The 25928-nt window shown below is 40.1% G+C and overlaps 2 protein-coding genes and 1 pseudogene across 9 annotated transcripts in view; 2 read left to right on the plus strand and 1 right to left on the minus strand.

The window, feature by feature from the left end:
- si:dkey-92j12.5 (multiple PDZ domain protein) overlaps nucleotides 1-12410 on the minus strand; it is a 104756-nt gene extending 92346 nt beyond the window's left edge. The window contains exons 1-3 of the mRNA XM_037532622.1: nucleotides 12345-12410; nucleotides 9534-9573; nucleotides 9231-9403 (exon numbers count right to left, since the gene is read on the minus strand). Of these exons, the coding sequence (XP_037388519.1) occupies nucleotides 9231-9403; nucleotides 9534-9540 (180 nt within the window). The 5' untranslated portion in view covers nucleotides 9541-9573; nucleotides 12345-12410. The remainder of the gene's footprint in view (nucleotides 1-9230; nucleotides 9404-9533; nucleotides 9574-12344) is intronic.
- A 1851-nt stretch (nucleotides 12411-14261) lies between these two features.
- On the plus strand, nucleotides 14262-15362 carry LOC119261984 (annotated as a pseudogene).
- A 1698-nt stretch (nucleotides 15363-17060) lies between these two features.
- The window catches only part of adgrl3.1 (adhesion G protein-coupled receptor L3.1), a 200303-nt gene continuing 191435 nt past the window's right edge, over nucleotides 17061-25928 (plus strand). For 6 of the 8 annotated variants that reach the window (XM_037532789.1, XM_037532791.1, XM_037532792.1 and 3 more), the window contains exon 1: nucleotides 17061-17555. The gene's annotated coding sequence lies outside the window, so the exon portion shown is untranslated. The remainder of the gene's footprint in view (nucleotides 17556-25928) is intronic. The other 2 variants (XM_017715036.2, XM_017715038.2) reach the window with 1 other exon arrangement.

A 25928-nucleotide genomic window follows, 5' to 3' on the forward strand; every position in this document is an offset into this window, starting at 1 on the left:
ATGAAGGAAATTATCAATTATGGAGCTGCCAACTCAACAAAAAGAGAAAACGTGACAGCTCTGTAATGAAGACCTAGAGGTGTAAAGTACTTTCAGCATATGTGCGCATAACTGCTAAGACTACTGCTGTTGTTAAAGAAAGTCTCTCAGCATCATGCACACTGCCCCTAATATATGCCTGCTTTTAAAAAGCAGAGAAAACTTCATGCAAAACTGGCTTCTAAAATGACATATTGTGCTGCTCTTCAAAGTGAAAAGAAGTCAACACATCCTCCACAGAGAACATATTTCTACACATTTTAATGCACACTCACTGTTTATTTGGTGTATCTAACATTGGTAAAAAAAAGAACATAAAATGTGGCCTTTGCAAAAGTTTTTGTCTTACTGATTTGTTAAACTCAACAAATGAACAGAAATTGTGCACCAACATTTGCAGAGGAATGCTACATTTAAGTCTGCTCCCTGTAGAGGTTGTGTTCATTGGAAAACATGGAATTTTACCTGGGGTGTTCAAACCTCAGCAAATATAACGATCTCATAGGCAAATCATACTTCTTTCTCTGATAACATTACTTGCCGTAGCAAGCAGCATCAATGAAATATTACTTTGTTAAGGACAATTACCTTCATAAGTCTCACACACAAATCTGTAAAGTAATTTATGGCAGAAAACGAGCACAAAGTCGATCATCAGGTTATTATGATTGTGTCAATGATCACGATATTAAATTATGGCTTTCACTTGTTTCCAGAATAGTCCCCTCTTGCATTGCCTTACTTCAAAGATTTTAAGATCTGATGTTATTTGAAAGCCTCTGTTGTACTGAATGTAGAGTTTAATTACAACTTGTTAAGATGGAACTGCCAGAATTCTCAGAAGCGGCCTTGTTAACACACTCACTGTGGTGCATTCAGATGTGATCTGAGTTTAATATAAGATGAAAACAAAACAATTTTTTTCGGTCTCATTGGTAAGCAGACTGTCTAATGATGGGCTAATTTGAAGTGCAATATTTTCTCTCTAGCCTCACAAGAAATATAGTCTTCCAAAAAGGTCGGACAAGAGAAACAGACTTACACGGAGTGCCTGGATCTCATTATTGCTCTTTTAAAAAGAATCTTTCATGTCATGTCTGTAATGTCAATGCTCTACAATTTACATATATTTTCACATATGGGTGATGTGAAGACCTAGATATTATTGCTTATTTCAAGAAACCATACTAAAGTCATTTGGTTTCTTGAAATAAGCAATAATATGATGTTATTGGCAGTGTTTGTTTTTTGCTGCTTAAGTTATATTTACATTTCATTTTCAATACATTATTTAATGTAATTACATTACATATTTTTGTGCATGGCTTTCTTGTAGTGTATTCCACCTTTTTGCTTCTTCTGTGAAAGAATGCTTCAATTATCTAGTTTTCAGTGAAATGCCCATTTAGTACAATCTGTTTTAGTACAATTTTTAATTTATAATATTTAACAGAAAAGCATCAACAACTAAATATCATAAATATTTTCATTCTTTTGTCACTGTTTAAACGGATCGTTTTCCTTTGATCACTGTTTCCCAGTTTTCCCACATTTGTAAGTTGTCCATGCATCTGACTGATTACATCTGCCAGTTAGGTTATCTAAAATATTATAAGGAAGGTCATTCAATCACACAATGTGTGTAATTCAGAGATCACGCTTCATTCATTTCATTTTGCTTTTATTGCAGCTTCAATTCTTTTTCGAGAAACTTGCTTTCAGCTTTTCAAAGAAATCTGCAGGGATACTTTTCCACACTTCCAAAGTTCAGTCTTAGACGTTGACTGGACTACAATCCAAGTAATCCCAACCACATTCAATGATGCTGAGGTCTGTTGACTCTGATCTAGGTGGTTTAGTTCTGAGTAGACAATCAGCTTCTTTGTTTGATTTTCTTCCTTTCTGTCTGTTTCCTTATCTCAGTAAGAGCTTCTTGACAGCTACACATCCTTTCAGACTCCAAGCACTGAGTTGTCTTCTTACAGTGGAAGGATGGAGAGAAACACCTGTGGATTTTTGTTCAGCTCTGTATCAAGAGTGGAGCTTTATTTTCCCCTGTCTCACAAAGATGACGACTTTAAGAATCTGATGGGAGGTAGTTGTAAGGGTACTTGCAGGATTGTAAGGAGTCAAGTTTTCTTTATAGGTTATAACAACTTTTTGTATTCCAGGTTTCATTTATTTTCTTTTGATCCTCCTCTTTATGCATGTGGATTGCTTTAAATTCTAATCTTCTCAGAAATATCTCTGGAAAAATGAATAACATGCACTTTTGACGGGGAATTAAACACATGATCTCTTACTGTTGCACAGGACTGTATTAGAAATTATATTCTCTTTTATATTTATAATCTTTGTCAGTATGGGTTGGTCGATTAAAGTTAACTGGGCAAACATACTCTTTCTGCATGTTCTTTCCACGGTTATAGGGATTAAGTATATGTGTGAAAGAAAGACAGTAAGAGTTGTACGGCCCCTGTGACTTCTGCTCATTTACTAAGTACAGCTTAAGTGGGCTCAGAGAGAAAGTGTGTGTGTGTGTGTGTGTGTGTGTGTGTGTGTGGTTTCTCCCTCTCTCTTAACAAAGCTTTAGTAGGCAGCTCAGGTAAGTAGCTTACACAGTCTCCATTTGGTCCCTGTGACGGTTTTCAAAGAAACTGTGTATCCATCACTAAATTACAGGCAAACACTCATGTTAAATATGAATACAGAAAAGTGCTTAGGAAGAAGCACCTTTTGTTTGAGCTGCAGGCATTGTTGAGTTAGTGGTTATAGGTCTCTTGTAGTCATAATTTTGCCATAATTTGTGTGAAGGCTCTTGTTCCATCTGAGCAGTCTAAGCTGTTTATCCCTTCTTATTCTGTATTTCTCACTGTGAATCGACCCCTGCCTGAGTTCCTGTTATCCGATCTCTGTCTTGCCTCTAGTAGCCCGCGCCTGCTGTACTTTTCTGTCATTCGGCGTTTCTTAATTCAGTACAGATTTTTGTTTTAGCTATTTTCACAATAAAAGCAAGGTCTCAGCTTGCTTGTCAATAATAACGGAATAATAGTATAAAGTCCTGGACTTTTTCTATTGTGTTAATATACAATATTGTGCAAAAGCCAAAGACCACCCTTCATTTATTTAAATGTTAGTTTATGTACAAGTTATACATTTCAGGTGACATTTCTGGGGAGATTTTAAAACTGGAATTCAAAAAATTATTAAAAGACTTGACCATCACCACCAGTGCTGAGGTAGTCAGACTACTGAGCGCACTGATGCCCTCCTTAACATCCACCATAAACAAATCACAGACCCCTTTACATTTTAAATTCTTTAATTATTGAATGGAATGAATCAAGTGTATCTGCATTCTATGTAGTTCTGCTGTTGTGTGTTGTTGTAATCTCTGAAGACCCGTTGACTTGTGGTGTTTCTGTCCATGTCACTGTCTAAAATAGTAAACATTAAAAACATTGAATGTATTTGGAATTACTGAAATAGAAAATGCAACCAGCCCCTAAGCCTGAAAAGAAGGTGTGTGAAAAATCACCTATCTTATGCGGCATTACTCATTACAGAGCTCAAACGGAGTTCCAAACTGCCTCTGGATCCAACATCAGCACAAGAACTGAGCTTCATAATGGGTTTCCATGGCTGAGCGGCTGCATACAAGCTTAATATAACTATGTGCCATGCCATGGAATGGTGGAAAGCACGCCACCAGTGGACTCTGGATGACTCACACTTCACTACCTGGCAGTCTGACGAATGAATTTGAGTTTGGTGGATGCCAAGGAGAATGCTACATACTGAAACACGTAGTGACAACTGTAAAGTTTGGTGGATGAGGGACAATGGTCTGGAGCTATTTTTCATGGTTTGGGCCCCTTAATTCCAGTGAAGGGTAATGTTAATGCTGCAGCATACAAAGACATTTTAGATAACTATGTGTTTCTTTGCAGCAACAGTTTGGGGAAGGCCCTTTCCTTTTCCAGTATGACTGTCCCCTGAGTACAAAGCGAGATCCATAAAGACATGGCTTGACAAGATTGTTGTGGAGGAACACCTTTGGGATGAAATGGAACGCAGTTATGAGCCAGGCCTTTTTGTCCAAAATCAGTGCCTGATCTTTTCTGACTGAATTAGCCTGAACTTTGAGCGCAGACTATTACAGCAGCAAAGGGCGTCAATTCCATATTGATGTTCCTGGTCTTGAAATATCATTTGCAACAAGCCCAGACGGTCCAATTTTTATCGATGAACAACTCGTCCATTACAGCTGAACCAATTTCGGTTTTCTACTTCTAAATACTTTTAAACTTTAAACATTTTCAGTAAAAATCATTCTGATGGAAATGTAACTATTAAGGTAGTTAACTTTTAAGTAGCAACTTCTTTATTTTCTTGCTAAAGCTAACAGGATTTGTTGAATACCTGGCATAAAAGACAAACTGTTTACCATAGCATGCTCTGGAATATCCACATTCATTGCATTAAATCTAACTACACCAAAATCAGCTACTTCACATCCTGAATTGTAACTGTGCTTTTCCTTGTCAAAGGAAAAACTGTTTGCCAGGTAGTTTGGAGCTTGGATGTCAATTATTACATGTCCACAAGCTTAAGCTGAGTTCCATCAATTTCCCATTGAATTCTTGAATTGGCTTTTATGTACATACTCCCAGAGATGCTGTGTTATAATCTAATTGGTCTTGTCAGAGGTAATTCACATAATGCCACTGAATAGTAAACCACCCAGGAATTCCTGGCATAATCAAAGTTTAATTTTTCCCAAGGTCAGGCAAGGCCTAGCATTCATTTTTTCTTTAACTTTCATAGCCATGCTTACTCTACTTGAGCTATCATACAATGTATGACCAAGTACCTGGTTCCAAGTAAAACGATATAACCCCCTATCCTAACCATTTTAACTGTTTTATGTAGTATAGGTTCAGAAACAAGTAAATTTTGATCAGCTCAGGATTCCCAGAACACGCATACCACCCTCATGAGTGATTCATTACAACAGTAAAGAGACATCTGCACTGTGTTTGGGGGCTGTGTTTATTCACTTAATGTTTGAGCAAAGGCAAGTGGGAGGTTTATTGAAGCAACTGGAAGCTCTGGGGGAACACAGCAGTGATTACAATTGCAGATGATTACATCCTGAAATTCCAGGCTTACTTTTCAGTTATTAATCTCAAGGCCTATTAATGGGTACTTTGAATTATTTGGTAGCTACTATGAAACTAACATTTACATTATGCAGACTGGGAATGTAGAATCATTGAAGTTTAAAAGGCTAAAGAAAATCAATTAATGAAAATCTGCTTAAATATAGAGGCGAAAAGTCAAAGGAGTTTCCAAGACTGGGGTTGAAAAGAGGGGCAGTGGTAATGAATTTCAGTGGAAACTAAATGTAAAATAAATAAAGTGGAATTAAATAAATAAAGTGGGGTGCACAGTATTTAATGGTCACCTACATTCATTTTAGTCTGTTAGCATAAACCTGTCCTCTGGTCCACTTTCCAGGCTACCGCAGGTTAGAAGCCCTAGTCGATAACAAAGCTGGCAAATGTAATACGTCAAATGCTTGGACAACATAGAAACTTATTCTGAAAATTGGACAATGCCACAGTGATTAAAGGAAATGTGAAAACAGAGGAAACATTTCAGAGCTAAGAGAATTTCGCTTAACTGAATTATACCCAAGGTTCGTCCTCAGTTCCACAAGATAAAAATTTCACATTGTAACACACAGAAAATGACTAATATTAGGCCTGCACTTCTAATTGCACTAGGTCTGTGTTATATCTTTAAAGCTTATTTGGTAACCTTCCATTAGCCCTTGCACTGCCCATTACCCAGCACACTGCCCATTAATACAGACTGCCCTTATTTGTCCTCTTAACCCTACCTACTAATGGAGGTTGCTTTACAGTCATTCTACAGTCAGTTTAATGGTCACAAGTTGTAAGCGCTTGACTGAAAATGACATTCAATAGTTTGTGAGGAGCTGCTTGTTTTTTATTCTGTCTGTTCCTCACTTTTTGTCCCAAGATTTTAGAGTTTTCATTCTAACTCACTGCATGAAATGCATTACAATTTGATTTGCATTTCCAGCTTAATCTCATTCATTGCTATGTATGTTTGTCTAGGTAATTAAATTTCCATCATATTCAGGATTCAAACTGGCTGAATTGATATGATTTAAAATCAAGCACATAGCAATGGAGTCTTCACAAGAAAACACTGGCAGTAGAATTGGCCGTACTGAAGAGCTTAGTGACTCTAAGCGTGGTGCTGTCAAAGCATGCTACAAATTAGCCCCTCGATGAGGTGGAACTTCATTGTTCAGCATAGAGGCCTTACTTCAACCCCACTGAACACCTCTGGAATGAACTCGTACACTGACTGAGAGCCAAGTCTTCTCATCCAACGTTAGTGCCTGACCTCATGATTGCTTTTTTGACTGAATGGGCCCTAATCCCCACATACATACTCAAAAATCTTGTGGACAGCCTTCCCAGAAGTGTAGAGGTGTTTATAGCCATGAAGGAAACTCAACTCCTCATTAATATCCACAGTTTTGGCATGGGATGTCCAAAAAGCTCATATAGGTGTGATGCTCAGAATGTTGTGTATCTGTCAAGAATGTGATGGGGAGGTCAACTAACACATGTGTGGCAAGCTGTACTAGTTGAGCATTGTCTTTACCTGCAGTTCTAACTTTATTTACGTGTGCAAGCACTGATGTCAAAATGTTTTTGTGCCCATAATCAGGATTTTCAACTGTACTTTTATTTCAATATCATTTTTGAATATACTGTTTTACAGATCTCTTCTAAAAGGGGTATTCCATACACACACACACACACACACATATTCTAAGACAATTATCTTTCTGGGAAGCGGGGGGAACTGGAGCCTTTTGGGGTATTCCATCTATTTTTAAATCTTTCTGCATAATAAAATTGTTAACATGCAAACAAAGTCACTCAGAGAGGTTTGGTGTGGAATGCTGTTCTAGTGTCATAGTGGTGGCGATATGATCAGATGACCTATGTTTTTGTTCAAGTTCCCTCACAGAAAGTTTTAACATGACACTGTTCCAAATAAGCAGCTTGACATATAGACATACACACATACACGTTATTTACGTAGTTCTCAAAAGAAAAATCTTCAGATTTGCAGTTGTCATTGTCAACATTGCATATAAAAACTCATGTAAGTTCACTGGTGGCTTTATATAGTAAATGAAATGGCTATATGTGTTGTGGGGGTTTCCACAAAGCTAGAATTCTCAGTTAGCCAGAAAACAGCTCAAAGATGAAGGCTGCTCAATGGTAATGTCCCTCAGCTCTTTTCCCATTGAATTAGCTTGTATTGGGCTTATGATATCTGGCTAAACTGAGGAATCTTTTTTATGAAAGACCCCCCCTATTTCCCATCAGCACCACTGTAAAAAAAATTTGAGTCAATGAATCTCTCTGCATTTCACATTAAACCACTCTGAATGACTTTGATTAGATCTCAATAATAGAACTATGCAGTGGAATTTACCTTTAAGAACTTCATGACCTATAACACATTTAACCTTCTTCTAAGGTATACTGTTAACTTTTGCAAGTAAATAAATGTGCAGTAAAATGTGGCAAATGGGATTTCTGTAGAGATTGGACTTCAAAATGAACGAAAGTGTAATTTAACCAGGGGTGGCCAAACTTTGTGCATAACTGTATATAAAGTTTTCTTTTTTCTTTTATACAACCTTTGTAAGGGACATTTAAATGTGTACCACACTCACTGACTGCAAACTAGGCAAGTAAATCTCTCAGAATTAACCTAACTTTTTCCATCTTATGTCTGAATATATTATGTAATATTAGATCATTATAATATGCCAATTAGAACAAGCCATTGTGGATATTATTAGCATTGTTTTAGTGTTCAAAATGTCTATCACAGACCAGCAACCCACGTTTAGGCTTCTGGGTATTTTTAGGTCAACTGTCCAAAGAAATCTTTGGTAATTACATAACAGGCCAATGTAGTGGGATAAAAGCCTGAACACTAAGCAAACTAATGGGTTACACAAACTTGAATAACAGACTGCATACTTATGCTTGTATATAGGCAATAAACATGACAGAATCCAGGTAATGAACAACTATTAAGGGAACTTGCTTTTTTGATTTGAGACTAAAATATGGTAAAACAAACACACTTGGTTAATACTGTGACAAGACATGCACATCATTGCATTTACAGCTGATGTAGCAGTAGACTGCAAGGTTGGGATGACCCAATAGGGAAGGAGGTAAAAGCAGTTATTAGCGGTGTAATGGTGTCTGTACTGTTAATTAATCGTCTGCGTTGCCCTTAAGACCTGGTTGCCGAGAGTATTAACACAAATCCGTTAATCCTCTGGGCAGTTAACAAAAACTGTGTGCCACTGTCTCTTTTTAACCTTTAAACTCCAAGGGACTGTATGTGGATTGACACTTCCTCACTTTCATAACTACATGACCTACATATTAGTTCCATTGTAGTTGCTGCATGATTTATAGTAGTTACTAAATAAAGAAATAAAAAAATGCCAAAAAAGATCTGCCCTTGGCCATTTGACCTAGCTTCAGTTGCTAAAGTAAAGTCAGTAATGCACTGAATTTACTTTATTCACAATTGAGTTTATTCACGCAAATTCAATTCATTGTATTTTTAGTGCAAGATGCCTCTGTACTACACTAATTACCATTGTTATAAATACTAGTATACTCACATTCTCTCATTACACCCTCATAGTGCAAGTACTTTGTTTAAAAACATCCTGAAGGAACAGTTCAGGAAAGATATAGCTGGTCAGCCAAGACAAGTCTGGAGTCCAATTGTTGCTTCTTTAGTTTAGAATAGGCTAATATTGATAACAACTAACAGAACTCAATAGTCACCCAAATCTTTTTTCTTTTTTCCAGGTCTTCATTAAGGTGGTAATTCATTGCAGATGTGGTTTATAGCACAACCTTTCCTTAAAAGAACGGGTGAGACACTGACGGCGATTCCCCTGCTATAGCACACCAACTAAACCTGGTAATTAGCTGGTTAGTTGAATCAGGTGCGCATAAGTTCAGAAAACACCAAGAATCTATGAAGGAACCCGGCCCTTCCCCACCCCTGCTTTAAAAGGTCATGCCTATAAGTACCTGATGCAGGTGCTGATGATGATGTCCAGTCTCTTGCATAATAAGAATCTGGTGGAACAGGGGACTCTGTAAAACACTCTTCAGGAGGTTCAGTTTCTCCTCTGTAGGCAACTCTCCTCTCTCCTTCAGCCTCTCCTGAAGCCGCTCCACAGCCAACAGAGCCCGCTGTGTATCTGCATACATGCATGATCAACATACCAACACACAATACACACATAAGTGGGATGAACAGAGAACTTTGACGTTTAGATGCACTCTAATAGTGTTAAACAGGCGGTGAGACAAGCAGATATAAAGCCATACCCATCATTTTCAGCTTCAGATATGCCCAGTTCCAAGAGCTCTGCAAGACAATCACACAAAATGGTGCACATTACTGACACTTCAGAAAATCAGTGGTGTTAACCAGAGAACATTAGCAACTGTGTTTTTGTTGTTGCAAGACAAAAAATGAAGTTAGATTTAAAAGCAATATAGATGATACAGTTTTAAAGTTAAAATCTAACTAATTTAGCTCTCCACTCACCCTTTCCAAGCCTTACGTTCCTGTCACAGCCCACAGAGTCACATAATCAGGCTTACATCCATCTCAGTTATGAGGCAACTGATTAATTAACGACACGTGCCACATTACTACATAACTCATCGGTCTCTACGGCAATATCTCTCAACTGATCTGTGATTCTTCGTGCTTGTGTAGTTAAGCCTGCGCAAGTCCAAAGTAGGCTTTGTTTGCGCTACGCCAGCCTGCTTAATGCGCTTTACACAGGGAGGCTTAGCAGCCTTAAACAGCCTTAAAGCGTGAACGACGGTAATTAACCTGGACACGTGTCCCCCTGCCGTTATTGACTTTACCTGTATTCCAGCAAACCTTGCCTCTTGCATTAGGACTGGCTAGTATAGGTCTTGGAGGGCCCGGTGTCCAGCAGAGTTTGGCAGCTTCCTTACTCAAACACACCCACTAAACCTTGCAATTAACACATCATTTTGTTCTGTGGCATTATTGGGGATAGTACAAAACAAACCAGTATGCTGTACCAGGGGTGCTGCTAGATTGCCAGTATCAGGAATGGAACCAATCAGAACCATTACAAGTTTTCCTCATCCCTCCAATCACTGCTTAGCAACCGTTGCTGGCTAATTTTTTCAGTGTGTACGCTTTGGTCGAGAGATGAGCCTATGTGACATTTTATGATAGAGTGGAGGGTGTTGTTTTCGGCTCATCTTCAACGCCACAATTTTTAAAAAACTTTAAAAATGTGAGTCTTAAAATTTGTCTGTGTGGTAAATCTGTTTTTTTCCCAAGCACACCTGTTCTCCTCCATTTGTGAGTCATTTCATTCTCATTACTGTCTTGAAAACAATGGCTGTTCTGACTGAATAAGCAGTGTGACTCCACACGCAAGCTGGGAAATTTATCTTATTTTGCCGCCATAAATATATAGAAAGGCAGAATCCACAGCTATTAAAATATGAAGGTGGTTACCTCAGTGGTTACGTCCTACCGTCCTCTACCTGCGTACTGGAATATTTGTCAGGATTAGTAGGTCATGCGGGTATCTTTGACATACGGATGAAATTCATGTTGGCCATGTACTGCATTCTACTTACTTTGGGCTCAATTAGTACATGAGCAGGATGTAAACTATTGTGTATACAGCCAAAGTTTCTGTTAATAGGAGGAGCCTTATTTTAGCCACACCCATGAATTTCAGAGCAGGAAGTGAGACTGCATCCCTGTCCCTAATGGCCACATGGTAAGCAGTTAGATCCCATTGTTTTATGTAAAGGTACCACAAAGTCTGAAGATCAGTGTCACTATGGAAACACATTTTCTGCAATGAAGTCATTTTTTTCTTTTTAATCAAAAGCGTGGTATTTGTGCACTGGCTAGCCTTTTCGAGTTATGTTCAGAATGAGATAAAACAGTCTTGTGTTACAGTGTTATGACTGTTTTGTTAAACATAACTATGGTATAGGGTCACTCTAGACAAAAAGATCTTAACCTAAAGTCCAACAAATGGACTTTCAACTATTTCTTTCAACCATTTTGGAAGAAGGATGCATTTGCTAAACATGAGTGGGTATTTTAAGATGTTTTACTTCAATGGGAACACCAAGAAGTCATTAAACGCTTAGTACAGTTCTGTAACTGTTCTATTTACATTCATATTTGACTCCGCTGAGATTTATTAATAATATGAGGTATTCTAGATTTGAATGTCTCAAGGTCACATAGCTTTCTCAATCATCACCAAATCGGCTCTGTTCATAATTCAGGACACATCTTAAGTATCCTTTAAGTATTTTTTACAGCTTCCAGCGAATCAGCTGAAATATGTGAAGCTGTAGAGCTGCAGTAGTACAACATCATTATTTTATTTGGCGTACAGTGACGTGCTAAAGCTGGGATTCCCAACATCTGAGGCTCATAGTCGACAGGGGCGTGGCTTGTCGTGATACAGATTGGGGAAAAAAAACTAAAGAAAGTGTCCTTCACACCAATCCGACCAATCCGACAGCAGGCGTGTGGCGGTAGGCGGAGCCACTCGTAATTTATGTGTTTAATGAATAAACCTTCACTTAGTCATAAAATTTAATCAAACGTCCAGCAACAAAGACTGTTGTTAAAGCGGTCCTCGCCCATTGAACAGAAATTAATATCACCGAAGGTACGATAAATTACTCACAAATAAATAAATGTGGTCTATAAACAGTCTTGATAAAACAAAAGTAATAATAAAAAAATTAATAAAAACAGGTAACCTAGTCTCCAATCCACCAATTCAATATCAGCGCACCAGCATTTCACCTAAGGTTTTTTCTGCACCTGGATCATGTCGCTAGCAAACGGTCAATCTGTCTTGATCCGTATCAGGAAAAGCAGGAAAACCAGGGAAAACACGGAGCATGTCCAGAGCACGTGGACTACAGGTCTGGAGTTGGGAAACACGCTCAGACCAAACGGAACTATAAACAAAGAAATGTGGCCTTTGGTAGCCTGAGTGCGACTGACTGATGCGATCCCAGCGGCTACTACAGCCGCTTCGCTCCCCCTTTCTGCTCTCCACTCCTCTCCAGCACAGATCAGCGAGCACAGCGTTTCTGTCTTACCGTCCGAATCAACAGGTCTCTCCGCGGGAAGAACCGCTCACTGCCCAGGTCATACGAAGGCCAGAACTGAACTCGGACGTTGGAGACACTGGAAAATCCTGCAAATATTTTGAGAAATGTCAAAAACCAGACGGATGTAAGTCGGAGGGAGAGATAGCCAGCCAGTAGATATTCACTCTGCTCAGTTTTAGTAATTCACACTGAAAATCTGCATTCAAATGTCAGTCGGTTGCATCAACGCGCTTGTCAAAACTGAAAGAGGGCAACCGTGTTGATGAAACCCATTTTAATCTCATGCAACCAACTAACACAGTTGAATCATGTCAAATCAAAGCACCATATTTACCTGGTATCTTGGTGCATTAAGCTCGTAATTAACTTTTTGGGTCTTTAAGTTAGCTTGTCAAATCTAACTTGGTATTCTTGACTCATGTTCTCAATAGCATCTTGAAATAACATATTTGAGCTAAATATCAATGTACTGTGTTGAAATATTGACTTGAGATGTTACCTGTTGAAATTATTACTTAATTTAACATTATTTTGACATAGTATGTCAGAAATGCATCCTAATAATCCAGATACTACTTACTCAAGATTCTAAGTCAAAATGAGTGAATTTGTCATCACGATTCTTCTGCCTGGCATAAATGGGCTTCCATAAGACTTATTAGTGGTTGGCTAGCCAAACCCAGCATTTTGAGGCTAGAACATTGAACTTTGAAACCTTTGTTCTTCATCTACTTGGTCTTCATCCATTTTCTTGTGTTTCGTAGAAGGTTAGCTTATCTGCATTGCTCTTTTTCATCCCTCTATCCCTCCACACTCCCCATAGACACTGAACTGCATAGTAAGTGTGGTGGTTTTTTTATGTATCCCTCTTTTTTTCCCCATCACTTGCTTTTCATAGCTGATGCTTCACCTCATATTATACTTTCCTTTGGCTCTTACAAGCTTGATCCACCAAAGCTGGTATAGACTGTCATTACCCTAAGTATACACAAGAGATGGCACCGATCTAAAACCAGGTATTGGTTTTGGGCATAAGCAGCAAAACATTGTGCATCAGATATATGACGTAATGTTGTTAGTTGTGTTCCTTCCTGCAGGGTAGTAGAATGTGTGTGTGTGTGTGTGTGTGTATATGTATATATATATGAGAGAAGGTGGAGGAAATCCCAGCTCGACACGGATCTTCACTCCTACCAAATTCTCCTTTCCAAGTTCTCACTCAAAGTTACTGCTGCAAAGTCATCTTTCTGCAGAGGAAAACTGGAAGCATCAGCATCTGAACCACGCAAGCTCCTCAGCATTTTCTCCTCTCTTCTCAACCCTCCTCCTCCCCCTCCACCCTCTTCTCTCACCCCTGAGGATTTTGTCACCTTCTTTGAGGAGAAGGTTGATAGAATCTGTCTTTTCCCTCTGTCCTCACTCCTTCCACTAGACCTCCTCCTCTCATTCTCAATCCCTTAAAATGTTTTTCATCTCTTTCCACAGATGCTGTCAACTGATCAAATCCAGTAACCCAACCACCTGCCCGCCGGATCCCATCCCATCTGCATTGTTTCAATCAATCTCCCAAGACTTACTGCCCTTCATCACTTTTCTCATCAACAAGTCTATGTCATCAGGCGAAGTTCCATCAACTTTCAAGACCGCAAGAGTACTTCCCATCTTGAAGAAACCCACGCTTGAGAGCTCTGATGTCAACAACTACAGACCAGTATCACTTCTTTCTTTCCTTTCAAAAATTATTAAATGTGCAGTCTATAATCAACTGTCTCTCCTTCTCACACAGAACCAGCTCCAGGACCCCAACCAGTCTGGCTTCAAACCAGCACACTCAACAGAAACTGCTCTCATTGTAGTGACCGAGAAGCTCCAGTCAGCAAGATCAACCAACCTGTCATCTGTCCTGTTTCTTCTTGATCTCTCGGCAGCTTTTGACATGGTCAACCATACAATCCTTCTGGACGTACTCACCAACCTTGGAATCACTGGCTATGCATGGAAGTGCTTCAAGTCTTATCTGGAAGATCGCTCTTATCAGGTAACATGGAGAGGGTTCACATCCTCTCCAAGCAGGCTCGGTACTGGGTCCTCTTCTCTTTTCTCTTTACACTAGCTCTCTTGATGATGTAATATCTTCTCATGGCTTCTTTTATCACTGTTATGCTGATGACACTAAACTAGTGCTTTCTTTCTCACTTTCTGATACAAGAGGTTTCCAGTCGCATCTCGGCTTGTCTGTCTGACATCTCTTCTTGGATGGCAGCTCACCACCTGAAGCTCAATCCTAGCAAGACTGAGCTGACATTCATGCCTGCAACTACAGGTCTTCATCATGATCTTGTCATCTCATTTGAGAACTGTCTGATTGTTCCGTCTGTAGAGGCAAGAAGTCTTGGTGTGATTCACTATGGCCATTTATAGTTCTCAACTCACATTGTGAACCTAACTCGGTCATGCAGATATCTCCTCTACAACATCCGTACAATCCCACCCTTCCTCACCCGAGAGGCCGCCCAGGTGCTAGTGCTGTCTCTTGTCATCTCAAGGCTTGACTACTGCAACTCGCTCTTGGCTGGTCTTCCCATGCAGGCCATCAAGCCTCTGCAACTCATCCAGAATGCGGCAGCACAGCTTGTCTTCAATCTCCCCAAGTTCAGCCATGTCACCCCACTGCTTCGCTCCCTTCACTGGCTTCCTGTAGCTGCGTGCATCAGATTTAAAACCCTAAGGCTTGCCTACAAAGCCAAAAATGGACCAGCCCCTATCTACTTGATGGCAATGGTGAAATCTCAAACTGTACCATGAGCCCTTCGAGCTTCGAGTACAGCTCGGCTTCACCCACCATCCTTCAAGGCGCATGGAAGACAAGCATCGTGAATGTTCTCTGTACTGGTACCCAAGTGGTGGAACAAACTCCCACTGGCTGTCCGCACAGCAGAGTCTCTTGCTGTCTTCAATCGCAGACTGAAGACACATCTTTTTACACAGTTCTTAAATAAACATTGAATTAAGTGTTGATTGCAATATATTGTGCTGCACTTATATATTGTATTTTATTGTATTGTATATTGTAGCTTATTGTATTGTAGTGTATTGTATTGCACACAGTTCTGTACTCAACTCTGTCCCTTTTCTCTGGGACAGTGACTTTTTGTTTCTAGCAGTACCTGTGCTCAGGACTGTGTTTCTCTCTAACCTATTGGTAACTAGCAAAGATAGCACTTCTTGTAAGTCGTTCTGGATAAGAGCATCTGCTAAGTGCTGGAAAAAAAATATATTATATATTATATATATATTATATATTTAATATATTATATATATATATATATATATATATACATACATACACACACACACACACACACACACACACACACATATATATATATATATATATATATATGTATATATATATATTAATTGAATTCCATGCCCAAGAGGGTTCAGGCAGTGCTAGACAATAATTGTGGGCACACAAAATATTGACACTTTGAGCACAATTTGGACATGTTCACTGTGAGGTGGACTCACTTGTGTTGCCAGCTATTTAGACATTAATGGCTGTGTGTTGAGTTCTTTACAGAGGACAGTGAATCTATACTGCTATACAAGCTGTACACTGACTACTTCAAATTATATCCGAGTTTCATTTCTATACTGTTGTCCCATGAAAAGATATGATAAAATATTTGCAGAAATGAGGGGTGTACTCACTTTTGTGAGGTATTGTATATGTATATACACTAATGTGTAGTATTGTACGTGTATAAGTGCATATGCAGTAAGACAGTAAAACTGACATTTCAAACGTGTTCCTCCTTGATGCAAGATCATACTTTTTTCTGTTTCCCCAGCACTCCCCAGCACAAGTAATGCCCATGCTGATAACACTGAAACTACTTCATCTTTCACCACTGCTTCATCTTTCATATCTGCATGACAGACATTCCTTATATTTGTAAAGTATTCATGGTCTTAAAATGAGCTAAGCATAAAGTCTATTCGTTAACTTTGTTCTAGTTATTTATTCTAGTTCTTTACATTTACTCACCTACAAATACAATTAAAATCATTTTAAACATATATTTTTTTCTTTTTTCAAATGTATTCTGTTGTGTTGGTAGCAACAGCTGCACTACTTCGCTGTTGGTTACACCTCCCCCTTTCAGACTTTATTATTTTATTTTAGGTCAAATCACAAGAAAGTTCCTATGCTGATATAAGCCGGGTGCACTAATAATATGTAATGCAACTCAGTGAAATAGTTTTACCCTTGTTCAGGTTGTCCTCTATGTCGACTCATCATTTCATTTAAAGATATACATTTTTTCTTGAGGCTGGTTTTTGGCTTTCTCCACCAACCCTTCTGTGCTGACTGTCAGTGTCACTTCCACTAATATCAGCGTTTAAAAACGACTGCAGTCCCTTTCAGTGTTTTATTCAAGTTTATTTGAATGCTTGAAACACGACGGGCTAAAGCAATAGACTGTAACAATTACAGGAGGTTATATCCCGCTTGTGAATGTCACTTATAATTACGAGGTCCAGGATGGTTATGTAACGCAGGTGAAAGCAAGGTCGACGCGAGGCGCTGCTGCGCGAGCGACGCCGCGCGAGGGCGCTCGAGTCCATCTCAGTCGCTAACCCCCCCCACCCCTCACCCCCACCCCCCCACCCCTTCTTTCTCTCTCTCGTCCACCCTCCCTCTTTGAATCAAGCATCACCGCGCTTCCAAATTGGCTTGTCATTTTTCCCCCTCGCTCGCGCTATCTCGCGCTGTCAAGCTCGCGGCCCCCCTCGTCCTGCGCCACGCGCCCGTCCACAACGATGCCGTCCTCGCGCTGAAGCTCCGCGGCTGGACGCAGCGCTCGAGACGCGGAGACGCGCGCGTGCATCTGCTTTTTTTCTGAACGCGAGGGATCCGGAATCGAAACCGTGAGCGTGAAGGCGCCTGGCGTTGCTGCCTCTTCGGTCGGCGAACGGGTGAGGGATAAAGCCCGACTCAGACCGCCGAGATCTGATCGATACCGAGGCTGTGTTCGCTTCTTCTGACGGGGAACAGTGTTTCACTCCCAAACCGGAGACCGGGGCTTTGTCACGGGGGATTAAAAAGACTGCTTTGAGGTTTTTGGTCATCCTGCAGGTTTGCATCCTGCGTGGTCGCCGAGCGCATCTGTTCCCGTGTCTTCTGAAGATGTGGTAAGTCAATCATTGGGGAAAACGGGGATGACGTTATGGGTCCTGCTCCTTTAAAATCTTCAGATAAATCAATAACCGGTGCTTGTTTGAGCGGCCGGTCGCAGCCCGCCGCTCTGGGTTTGTAGTCCAGCGTGCTTCCACATCGACGAGTATGAGGGAAACTCTTGGAGGCAGAAGGGCAGGACTGCGCGGTGTGATTCGGTTTGTGAGAGCCGTTTGACACAGGATGCTTCGCCGTGTCGTGCGCGGTGTTTTAATGGGCGTCGCTCACTGTGTGTGTGTGTGTGTGAGAGAGAGAGAGAGAGAGAGAGAGAGGGGGGGTGGGGGGTGGGGGGGTGTTTGTGATACCTTGTATTTACCTCTTTACGGGGACAAGATACCAAATATCCCCAGCAGTGGCGTACTTGGGGCAGGAGGGGCAATCGCACTGGGGCCCATAATGCCGCGGGCCCCCTAAAATCTTTATTGGGGTCCTTATATAGATACTGACTCAACTGTGCACCCACGATTCGCAGACCCAAAGACCCAAGTTCTTACCGACACACTTCACCAATGAGCTTCCATCAACAGACAGCACTGACGTTTATTAATCACCCTCTTGCTCGTAACGCATCTCCTCCACGGTAAGCGCCTTACTCGCGGATCCTTCACCGCCTGTAGCACGGTGTGGTAATTGTTGATCATTTCAAAACCTTACTAACATTTACCTTGAAGATGGAGGCTGGTGGGTGGAGTGGTGTGCTTTGGGAGCATATTTGAGACTTAACAGCGAGCAAACAAATTACAGTGTCATTGTTATTCATGTATTTAATATTTTTGGATAGGGGACATAAGGTCCTTGTTACGCCACTGTTTCCCATGACGCGAGGAAAACATGAGAATTTGTTGCGAGCTGGTGTGTCAGTACAAGGCAAAATGTTAACTCAGTGTAGATTTTGGCATAAAAGAGCCAGAAGATATCCTTTTGGTTCCGGTGGGCTAAGGCTGAGGTTGGCTCAGGAGTAGGAATAGCTGCATTTAGCTACATTTAATAAATACATTTAATACAATCTGGAGCATGTGTGTGTGTGTGTGTGTGTGTGTGTGTGTGTGTGTGTGTGTGTGAGAGAGAGAGAGAGAGAGAGAGAGAGAGAGAGAGAGAGAGAGAGCGGTCAGGTCACTGCCTCACAGCTCGTCGTCTAATGATGAAATGATAAGCTTAATTTGTATATCAGAAGGAAAGACGGTCATGCCGTGTCGTCCATGTGTGAGTGACCGTTCTTTTAAAACTGACAGCCGTTCACCAACCTAGTTTATATATAAAGAGATTTCCAACGCATCGTTTCGACTTGCTGACAGCTCTCTCTCTCTCTCTCTCTCTCTCTCTCTTTCTCTCTCTCTCTCTCTCTCCCTCTCTCTGTGTATGGAGTGTGCTGGTGTAGTATCTTTGAGGACGAGCAGACAATTCTCAAAATATAAACCCACCACGAGTTGGCCTCTCACACACGGCCATAACGCGACTGAACGCAATCTTCTCAGCAGATTCGCCACGATTCTCGTGACCTTGATTCGACAAGCTAACGACAGCCTACCTTTCATACCGTTTCACTGTCGTGTTCCCACACAGAACCCTTTTTGTATATTGAACTGTGGTCCGTACGTGACAGTCAGTTCGCCCTGTCGCGCTTGTTTTGAGGGTCCGGGTGGTTAGCAGCATGCTAACAGCACTAAACCCATCTCCTTTTCCCGCCTTACTGATTGTTTACTGCGCGCGGGTGACCCATTTAGCTCCACTGATTTCAGCCTATCTGTGTCACAGTCATCCTCACAGAGAAGAAGAATAATGGAGAGATTAGCTTCAGGCTAGCCTCCATTATACGACGTCTACCTGGACCGAAGACCGAGGCCCTTTAACATAGCGGAGCGTTTCTTCGCTCCTACCTAGTTTAGAACAAACAGCGCACACGGCAGATCATTGAACACCTGTCTGAGTCCGGTTGCGCTGTCGTATTGATTACATTGACATTCTCATCACCTTCAGGCTGACATATCTAAATTACACGGCAGGATGAGCAACACGCAGTAACCTGTGTTTAGCTATATTACAGACATGTCTGTGGTGCACCCAAGTGCTTGATGGTTATTTCCCATGTAGCCATTTGATTTACATTTATGGCATTTGGCTGACACTCTTATCCAGAGCGACTTACAATTTGATCATTTTTTTACACAGGTAGGCCAAGGCAGTGTTAGGACTCTTATTGGTATAGTGTAGGGTGAGGATTGAACCCCAGTCTACAGCATAGAAGGCAGAGGTGTTAACCACTACACTATCTCCACTATCCCCACCACCACTGATGACTTTAGGCTACAAAGAGCTGGTCTTTGTCAAAGGGCAGTTTCTACCCCGAGTGATGGTGAATGCTGCTGTGTGGCGATGAGCTGGAAGGATGTGATGTCAATGCTCTGTTTATGCTGATGCGTGTCCACTTATAATAATTGTCTTTTTCAGGATTTGTGCAATATGTAGGGTAATGAAAGCAGCTAGGGCTCTGTCTAAATAGGCAACGTTTACACTGATCCGAACTGTGCAAGTGTGTCAGGTTCTTGAACTTGTGGTCAGTGATAGCTGTATTTGCCAAATAAGCTCCTAGACATCAGTCAGACTGTGGGCCAGCGGGTACAGTGGGACACAGTTGCACTGTTGCTTCTGTTAGGCAGTGGTGAGTGTTGCTTGGATGTTGCTGTACGAGTGCTGCATATTAGTACGTTTTGATTGCTGTAGCATCGTCGTGGATGTGGCTGCATTTTTTAAAAACCAAACACTTCTCAAAAGCCTAGTTATGGTGGAGGAGTGGCATTATAACACATTCTATACTGAAGTGTTAAAAGAAAGGTATACAAAAAATGAAATTTACATAATTTCTCAATTACCCCAAAATGCAGTCAGTTGGTTTAGACATGTTTGTAGACCAAAATTTTAGTTTTGTAGACCAGGCTTTAGTTTTGCCCTAGAACTATGGGGCTAATGTAGCCAAGAGGTATTAGAAGCTTGTATTACCCAAATCTTTTTCATACATTTCATACATTACATCATGTGTACAGGAATTTTTTATCAACTCTTTAAGCTGAAAGCCAACATATTTCGGCATATTAGCCCATAGTGACCCACTGTTTTTGAATTACCCTGCTAACATATTGTTTATTCTATTATGTCTGTCATTTATAGCGGACAGTTCATGGGTTACTGAGCACCATGCATTGGCTACCAACCCATGTTAACTATATCATATCTGTGGTGCTCACAATTCCCTGATGATTATTTCTCCAACAGGTTGTTGGGTTTGGCTAGAAAGAGCCGGTTCATATCGAAGCTCCTATTCAGAGCACCGCTGACTAATGATGTCATATTGATCTCAGGTGGGTTGGTGAGCTGTATTTGCGGTGATAGTGATCCATTTAAGCTGACCTGAGACTCCAGCTGCAAAATATGAATCCGCATTTCACACAAGCAAGGCGCCTTTCACTGTCAAAATGCAGTTTTTAAAGTTCAAAAAGTAAGTTAACTTTTGTTAACTTACATCTGGGGTGTCCATCTTATCTGCAAAGAACCAATGTGGCTGCAAGTTTTCTCTCCAAATAAGCGAAGTTCAATGAACTCAACATTTCAAGCTAACCCAGTTAATTACTTTTTTTAAGTTAAAAAGATTTGGATTTTTTTTACGCTGTGTAACATAGAGTAGTTTCATGTTTAGCAGCGAAGTGTACTGTCCTGCCAATGTTAATTTAGTGGGTTTAGGAGTGCTCTAGTTGTTTAGCTAACATTAGATGGTTAGCTAGCATTAACACGTTTTACTATTACTATTAAATAGCAAATGTTAGTAATTAGTAGCTTTTATAAAGGAGGGGGACACAGTTTATTGGCTGAAATATGAATGGAATAGCTTGTAATGTTTAGTATAGCAGCTCTTTAATGGCAAATCCCATCCAGCCATCCATCCATTTTCTAAGCCGCTTCTCCGTCAGGGTCGCGGGGGGATGCTGGAGCCTATCCCAGCAGTCTTCGGGTGGAAGGCAGGATACACCCTGGACAGGTCGCCAGTCCATCGCAGGGCAGACAGACAAACACAGACAGTCACTCACACACACCTAGGGGCAGCTTAGCATGTCCAATTGGCCTGACTGCATGTCTTTGGACTGTGGGAGGAAACCGGAGAACCCGGAGGAAACCCACGCAGACACGGGGAGAACATGCAAACTCCACACAGAGAGGACCTTGATCACCCGTCCGGGGAATCGAACCCAGGCCCTCCTCGCTGTGAGGCGACAGCGCTACCCACCACGCCACCGTGCCGCCCGCAAATCCCATCCTTAAACAAAAATAGCCAACTGCCTTCTTGGTGAGGGCAAGTTGTGGGGAAAAAGCCCAACCTAAAATTTTGCATGTATCATTTAAGCCAAGCACCACCGATGACTTCAAATATTGTTAAAACATCAGCCTAGCTTTCCGTTTGGACCTTCCGTTTCTGGGTTTCTCCCTGTTCAAGAAAATAGGAGCTTGGTATTGTTTGACTGTAAGTAACTGGATAGGGGCATTGCTAAGATTGCTGCTTAGTGAACAGACTTTCATATAAGGGCTTTATTAGTCTAGTTCAAGTTACAACAGCATACACACACACCTAAATTCCCTTTTAACCCCAAAAGCCTATTTCCTACTTACATGCCCAAAGCTTTGTTCCCCCCGCCGCTACAGTAATCAGGCGCTTATGTCTGAAACCAGTTTAGGTGTTTTTTTGTATAATTGGTATTTATTAAGGACTTCACTAGTGGTGGGCTAGAGAAACGGGACCCCAAGCAGAAACTTGGATGTCGAGTTTTTTATAATAATGCTGGTACTACTGGGTGAGATGATGCATCTGGCACAGTCTTTGGATTTTCCAGTGTTTACATTATGCTGCATCTATTACTGATCCCAGCCATGATGACGTCTTTGGAACACCACAACATTTCATCTACAGTACTAGCTCTAATTTTTTTATGTTGTTGTTTTGTTTGTGTTGTTCATTGTGTGAGATCCCGATTTGTTTGACTGGATGATATAATGTGAGATTTAATGTGAGAGCTAGTAACATTAAAAGAAACTGTTTTATGTGGATTGTGGTTGTTTGCCTTATTGCTGTGTAGTTCTTAATATATGTGGGTTTGAGGGTAAGCATGTATTAAAATATATCTCCACTTGGGAAGAGTTCACACGCAGGGTGGGGTCATGTTTTCCAGGGCTCTGCTTTCGTCGGGAACTGTTTATTTTTTTAGAGGCCATAGAGCGGAGGCCTGCCAAATCAGTGCCAGTCTGCAAGTTGCCTTCAGCTCATAATGCCTTAAAGCACTTTCCTTACCTCATGATGGATAGAATGGTATTTCTGGTTCAAGCTTGTGAGGTCTTGTGAGTTTGAGGATGGATAGCATGGGGCAACATGTAAGGCACCAACATCAAACAGAAATGTGAGATGGACGTAACAGAATTCATCGTCAAGGGACAACATGCTCTATTCAGTTTTGTCAGAATAGTTTGTTAGGCTTGTTATTTCTTCATTTTCTTGATTTCTTGTATTGAAATGTTTCCCAAGGAATCTTAATCAAATGATTATGGGAGTAATGTTTTTTGTTGTATCGTGACTGGCATGTTAGCTTGTGGCTAGTGTGTTACCTTAAATTGACATACATTTATGCCAAGAATCAATAAAGAATAGATTGAAAAATATTTGTTCATCAAGCTGTTGTCCTGAAATACATAGCCAACTTGTCTGATCTGCAGTCAAACAATAACTATTATAGAGGGTATTTAAAGCACTATGCTTCACGCCTGCTGTATCTTGACACTCTTGCAATGCAATCAAAACAAGAATCTGTGATTTTTTTCATTCTTTTGAGCCTCTGACAAAAGTACAAGGATTTGCACTGTTTTCACATGTAACACACTCAAAAAAGTTGGGCCAAAGGCAAAATGAGAGTGAAAAGTTTATCGAATATTCAGGTTATATTTAAGTTTTAATACACAGGTGAATTGGTAACAGGTGAGAGTATCATGATTAAAAGGCTCAGTCTTTGCAACTGACGGGTGACGGGTCATGCCTCAGCACTTTGTGAGAGAATTGTTAAAAAGTTTGAAAAGAGTTAGGTCTTTCACCAGCTACTATGCAAATAACAGTAACAAAGATTTAGGGAATATGGAGAAATCTCAGTCTGCGTAGGGCAAGGTCTCAGAAGAGTATTTCAGAAAAATATTGTCACTTAAGACCGTCTGCAACTGCATGAAGAAATGCAACTTGGAAATTTATTATGCAAGGTGAAAGCCATAAATCAGTTCTATGCAGAAACGCCGCCAAGGTCTCTGGGCCCAAGCTCATTTCAGATGGTCTGAAAGACAGCGGAAATGTGTGCTGTGGACAGATGAGTCCGCTATTCCGCTTGTTTTTTGGAGTTTGTGTAGTGCTAGAACATTCCATTCACATTTTAATAGGTATAGAACACTGTTCAGTGTTTTATCCTTATTCAGTATAATTTTAGAACTGAAAGCAAGGACTGTTGATGCCAGGTATTTGGTTAGAATAGTAGATCAAGAAACTGTAAAGAACAGTTTTTGTTTCCGATATTGCACTTACATAATTTTGAATGTTTTATGCACCGAAGAAAGAAATATTTTGATAGTTCTATTGGGCATGTGAATGATCACTGGATTTTTCTTCAACGCAAACTTAGAGAACCAACAGACCGTGAGGAGATGATCACAGAATTTGAAAAAAATGTGTATTGGATTAAGATCATGTACTGTTCCTTTGAGGCCCAAAGCAGTCATTTATAAAGCTGAGTTTGTTGAAAAAACAATTAAAAATATTTGATACCTAATAGTAGCTGTAGTGCCTCACTACTAGCAAATACTTGTCTAAAAGACAATTGAAAGTTATTTGCTGATGGAACAGAATCTTTGTGGATTTATTAGCTTTATTGCAATTAAATGCATCATGCCATTATTTCTAGGTTCTCTGTAAATTCACTAGTGTTCAAAATTTTGAATCCCTCTTCAAAATAAAAAAATATATGTATTTATATAACCCATGCAGTGTGGATTTAAATATGACAAATGGTTCACCAAAAAAGTGAACCACGTTTTATTGAATATTTCAAAAATTCAGGGTACAAAGAATGAATAAAGTGATCATGAATATATATTTTAGTCATTTATTTTCAGAAGCCTGAAAATACAAACCGGTGCCAGGATATTCTGGAGAAACACTATCCATTTGGTTGCCAGGAGCTGGAAATGACTTGCCTGCAGTTAATAGTAACAATAATACACTTATTTATTTAAATTGTTTGGCAATTTATCTGCCTTGCGATTTGATTTCCACTTTAGAAAGATGACAGATTCTGGAAATTCATTGTTTTTTTTTTTTTATCCTTGATGTGATACAGCTTTAGTCATTGTGGAAGCTTCTGCAACTCTCTTTATAATTCTGGACACATTATTTTTAATGTACAGCTCCCCAGTGTCCTAATTACAGACGAATGCACAGGTTTGAACGCTCCCAGTCAGATGACATATTCAGCTGAAATTCTGAGTGAAACAACAAGAGCGGTCTTAAATGTGCCATTTTTATGTAGAACTTAATACACTTTCTTTAACATATAAGAAAAACAGAAAACTACATTTGATGTTTCATTTTTTTCAAGTTATATTCAGTAAATAAGCATTAATTGAGCAATACAATTTACAGTGTGTTCTCTGTAGAGGATTTGTATTTATTTTAACTTGGAAAATCAACAGAACATTAATAATAATAATAGTAATAGTAATGAGACCATGCGACTGTGTATGAAACTTTATGAATTATACTTTTTTCTGCAACCAAATTGGCTTTAGAATTTTCAAAACATTCCAAATGTTTGAACGGTAATGTAGTTTTTGTGCTTGTGCATGATTATTTTATGTCTTTTTCTTTTAAATAACGTTTAAACCATTTTTGGAGCCAAAACAGTGGCATTTACGTAACCCATTGAACTACATGCTTATTATTCAGGCTCAGTTTCAATTAATCCTAAAACTTATTGTAAATGAATAGTCTGTTATGGAATTAATATGTAAGTTGGGTAGTCTGGAGAACAATGAATTAAAGCTTGCTTAGAATTAAGGGATTTATTGTGTACAAACAATGCAAACAGTGTTCTTGTGTTTAGTTGTTGGATTGTGTGTGGGGAAACATAATAGCTCTTCTCTCCGGTGTTTCAGAGAACTCTGTGATTAGAACTTCCACTTTGTTGCGTTTCTTGAAATGATGTTTATATTCTTGGGCCTGTCCAGGGGAATCTACCTGCTGCTGGATTGCCTTCATATGC

This window comes from Pygocentrus nattereri, chromosome 22 (assembly GCF_015220715.1).
Source record: "Pygocentrus nattereri isolate fPygNat1 chromosome 22, fPygNat1.pri, whole genome shotgun sequence".
Lineage (NCBI taxonomy): Eukaryota > Metazoa > Chordata > Actinopteri > Characiformes > Serrasalmidae > Pygocentrus > Pygocentrus nattereri.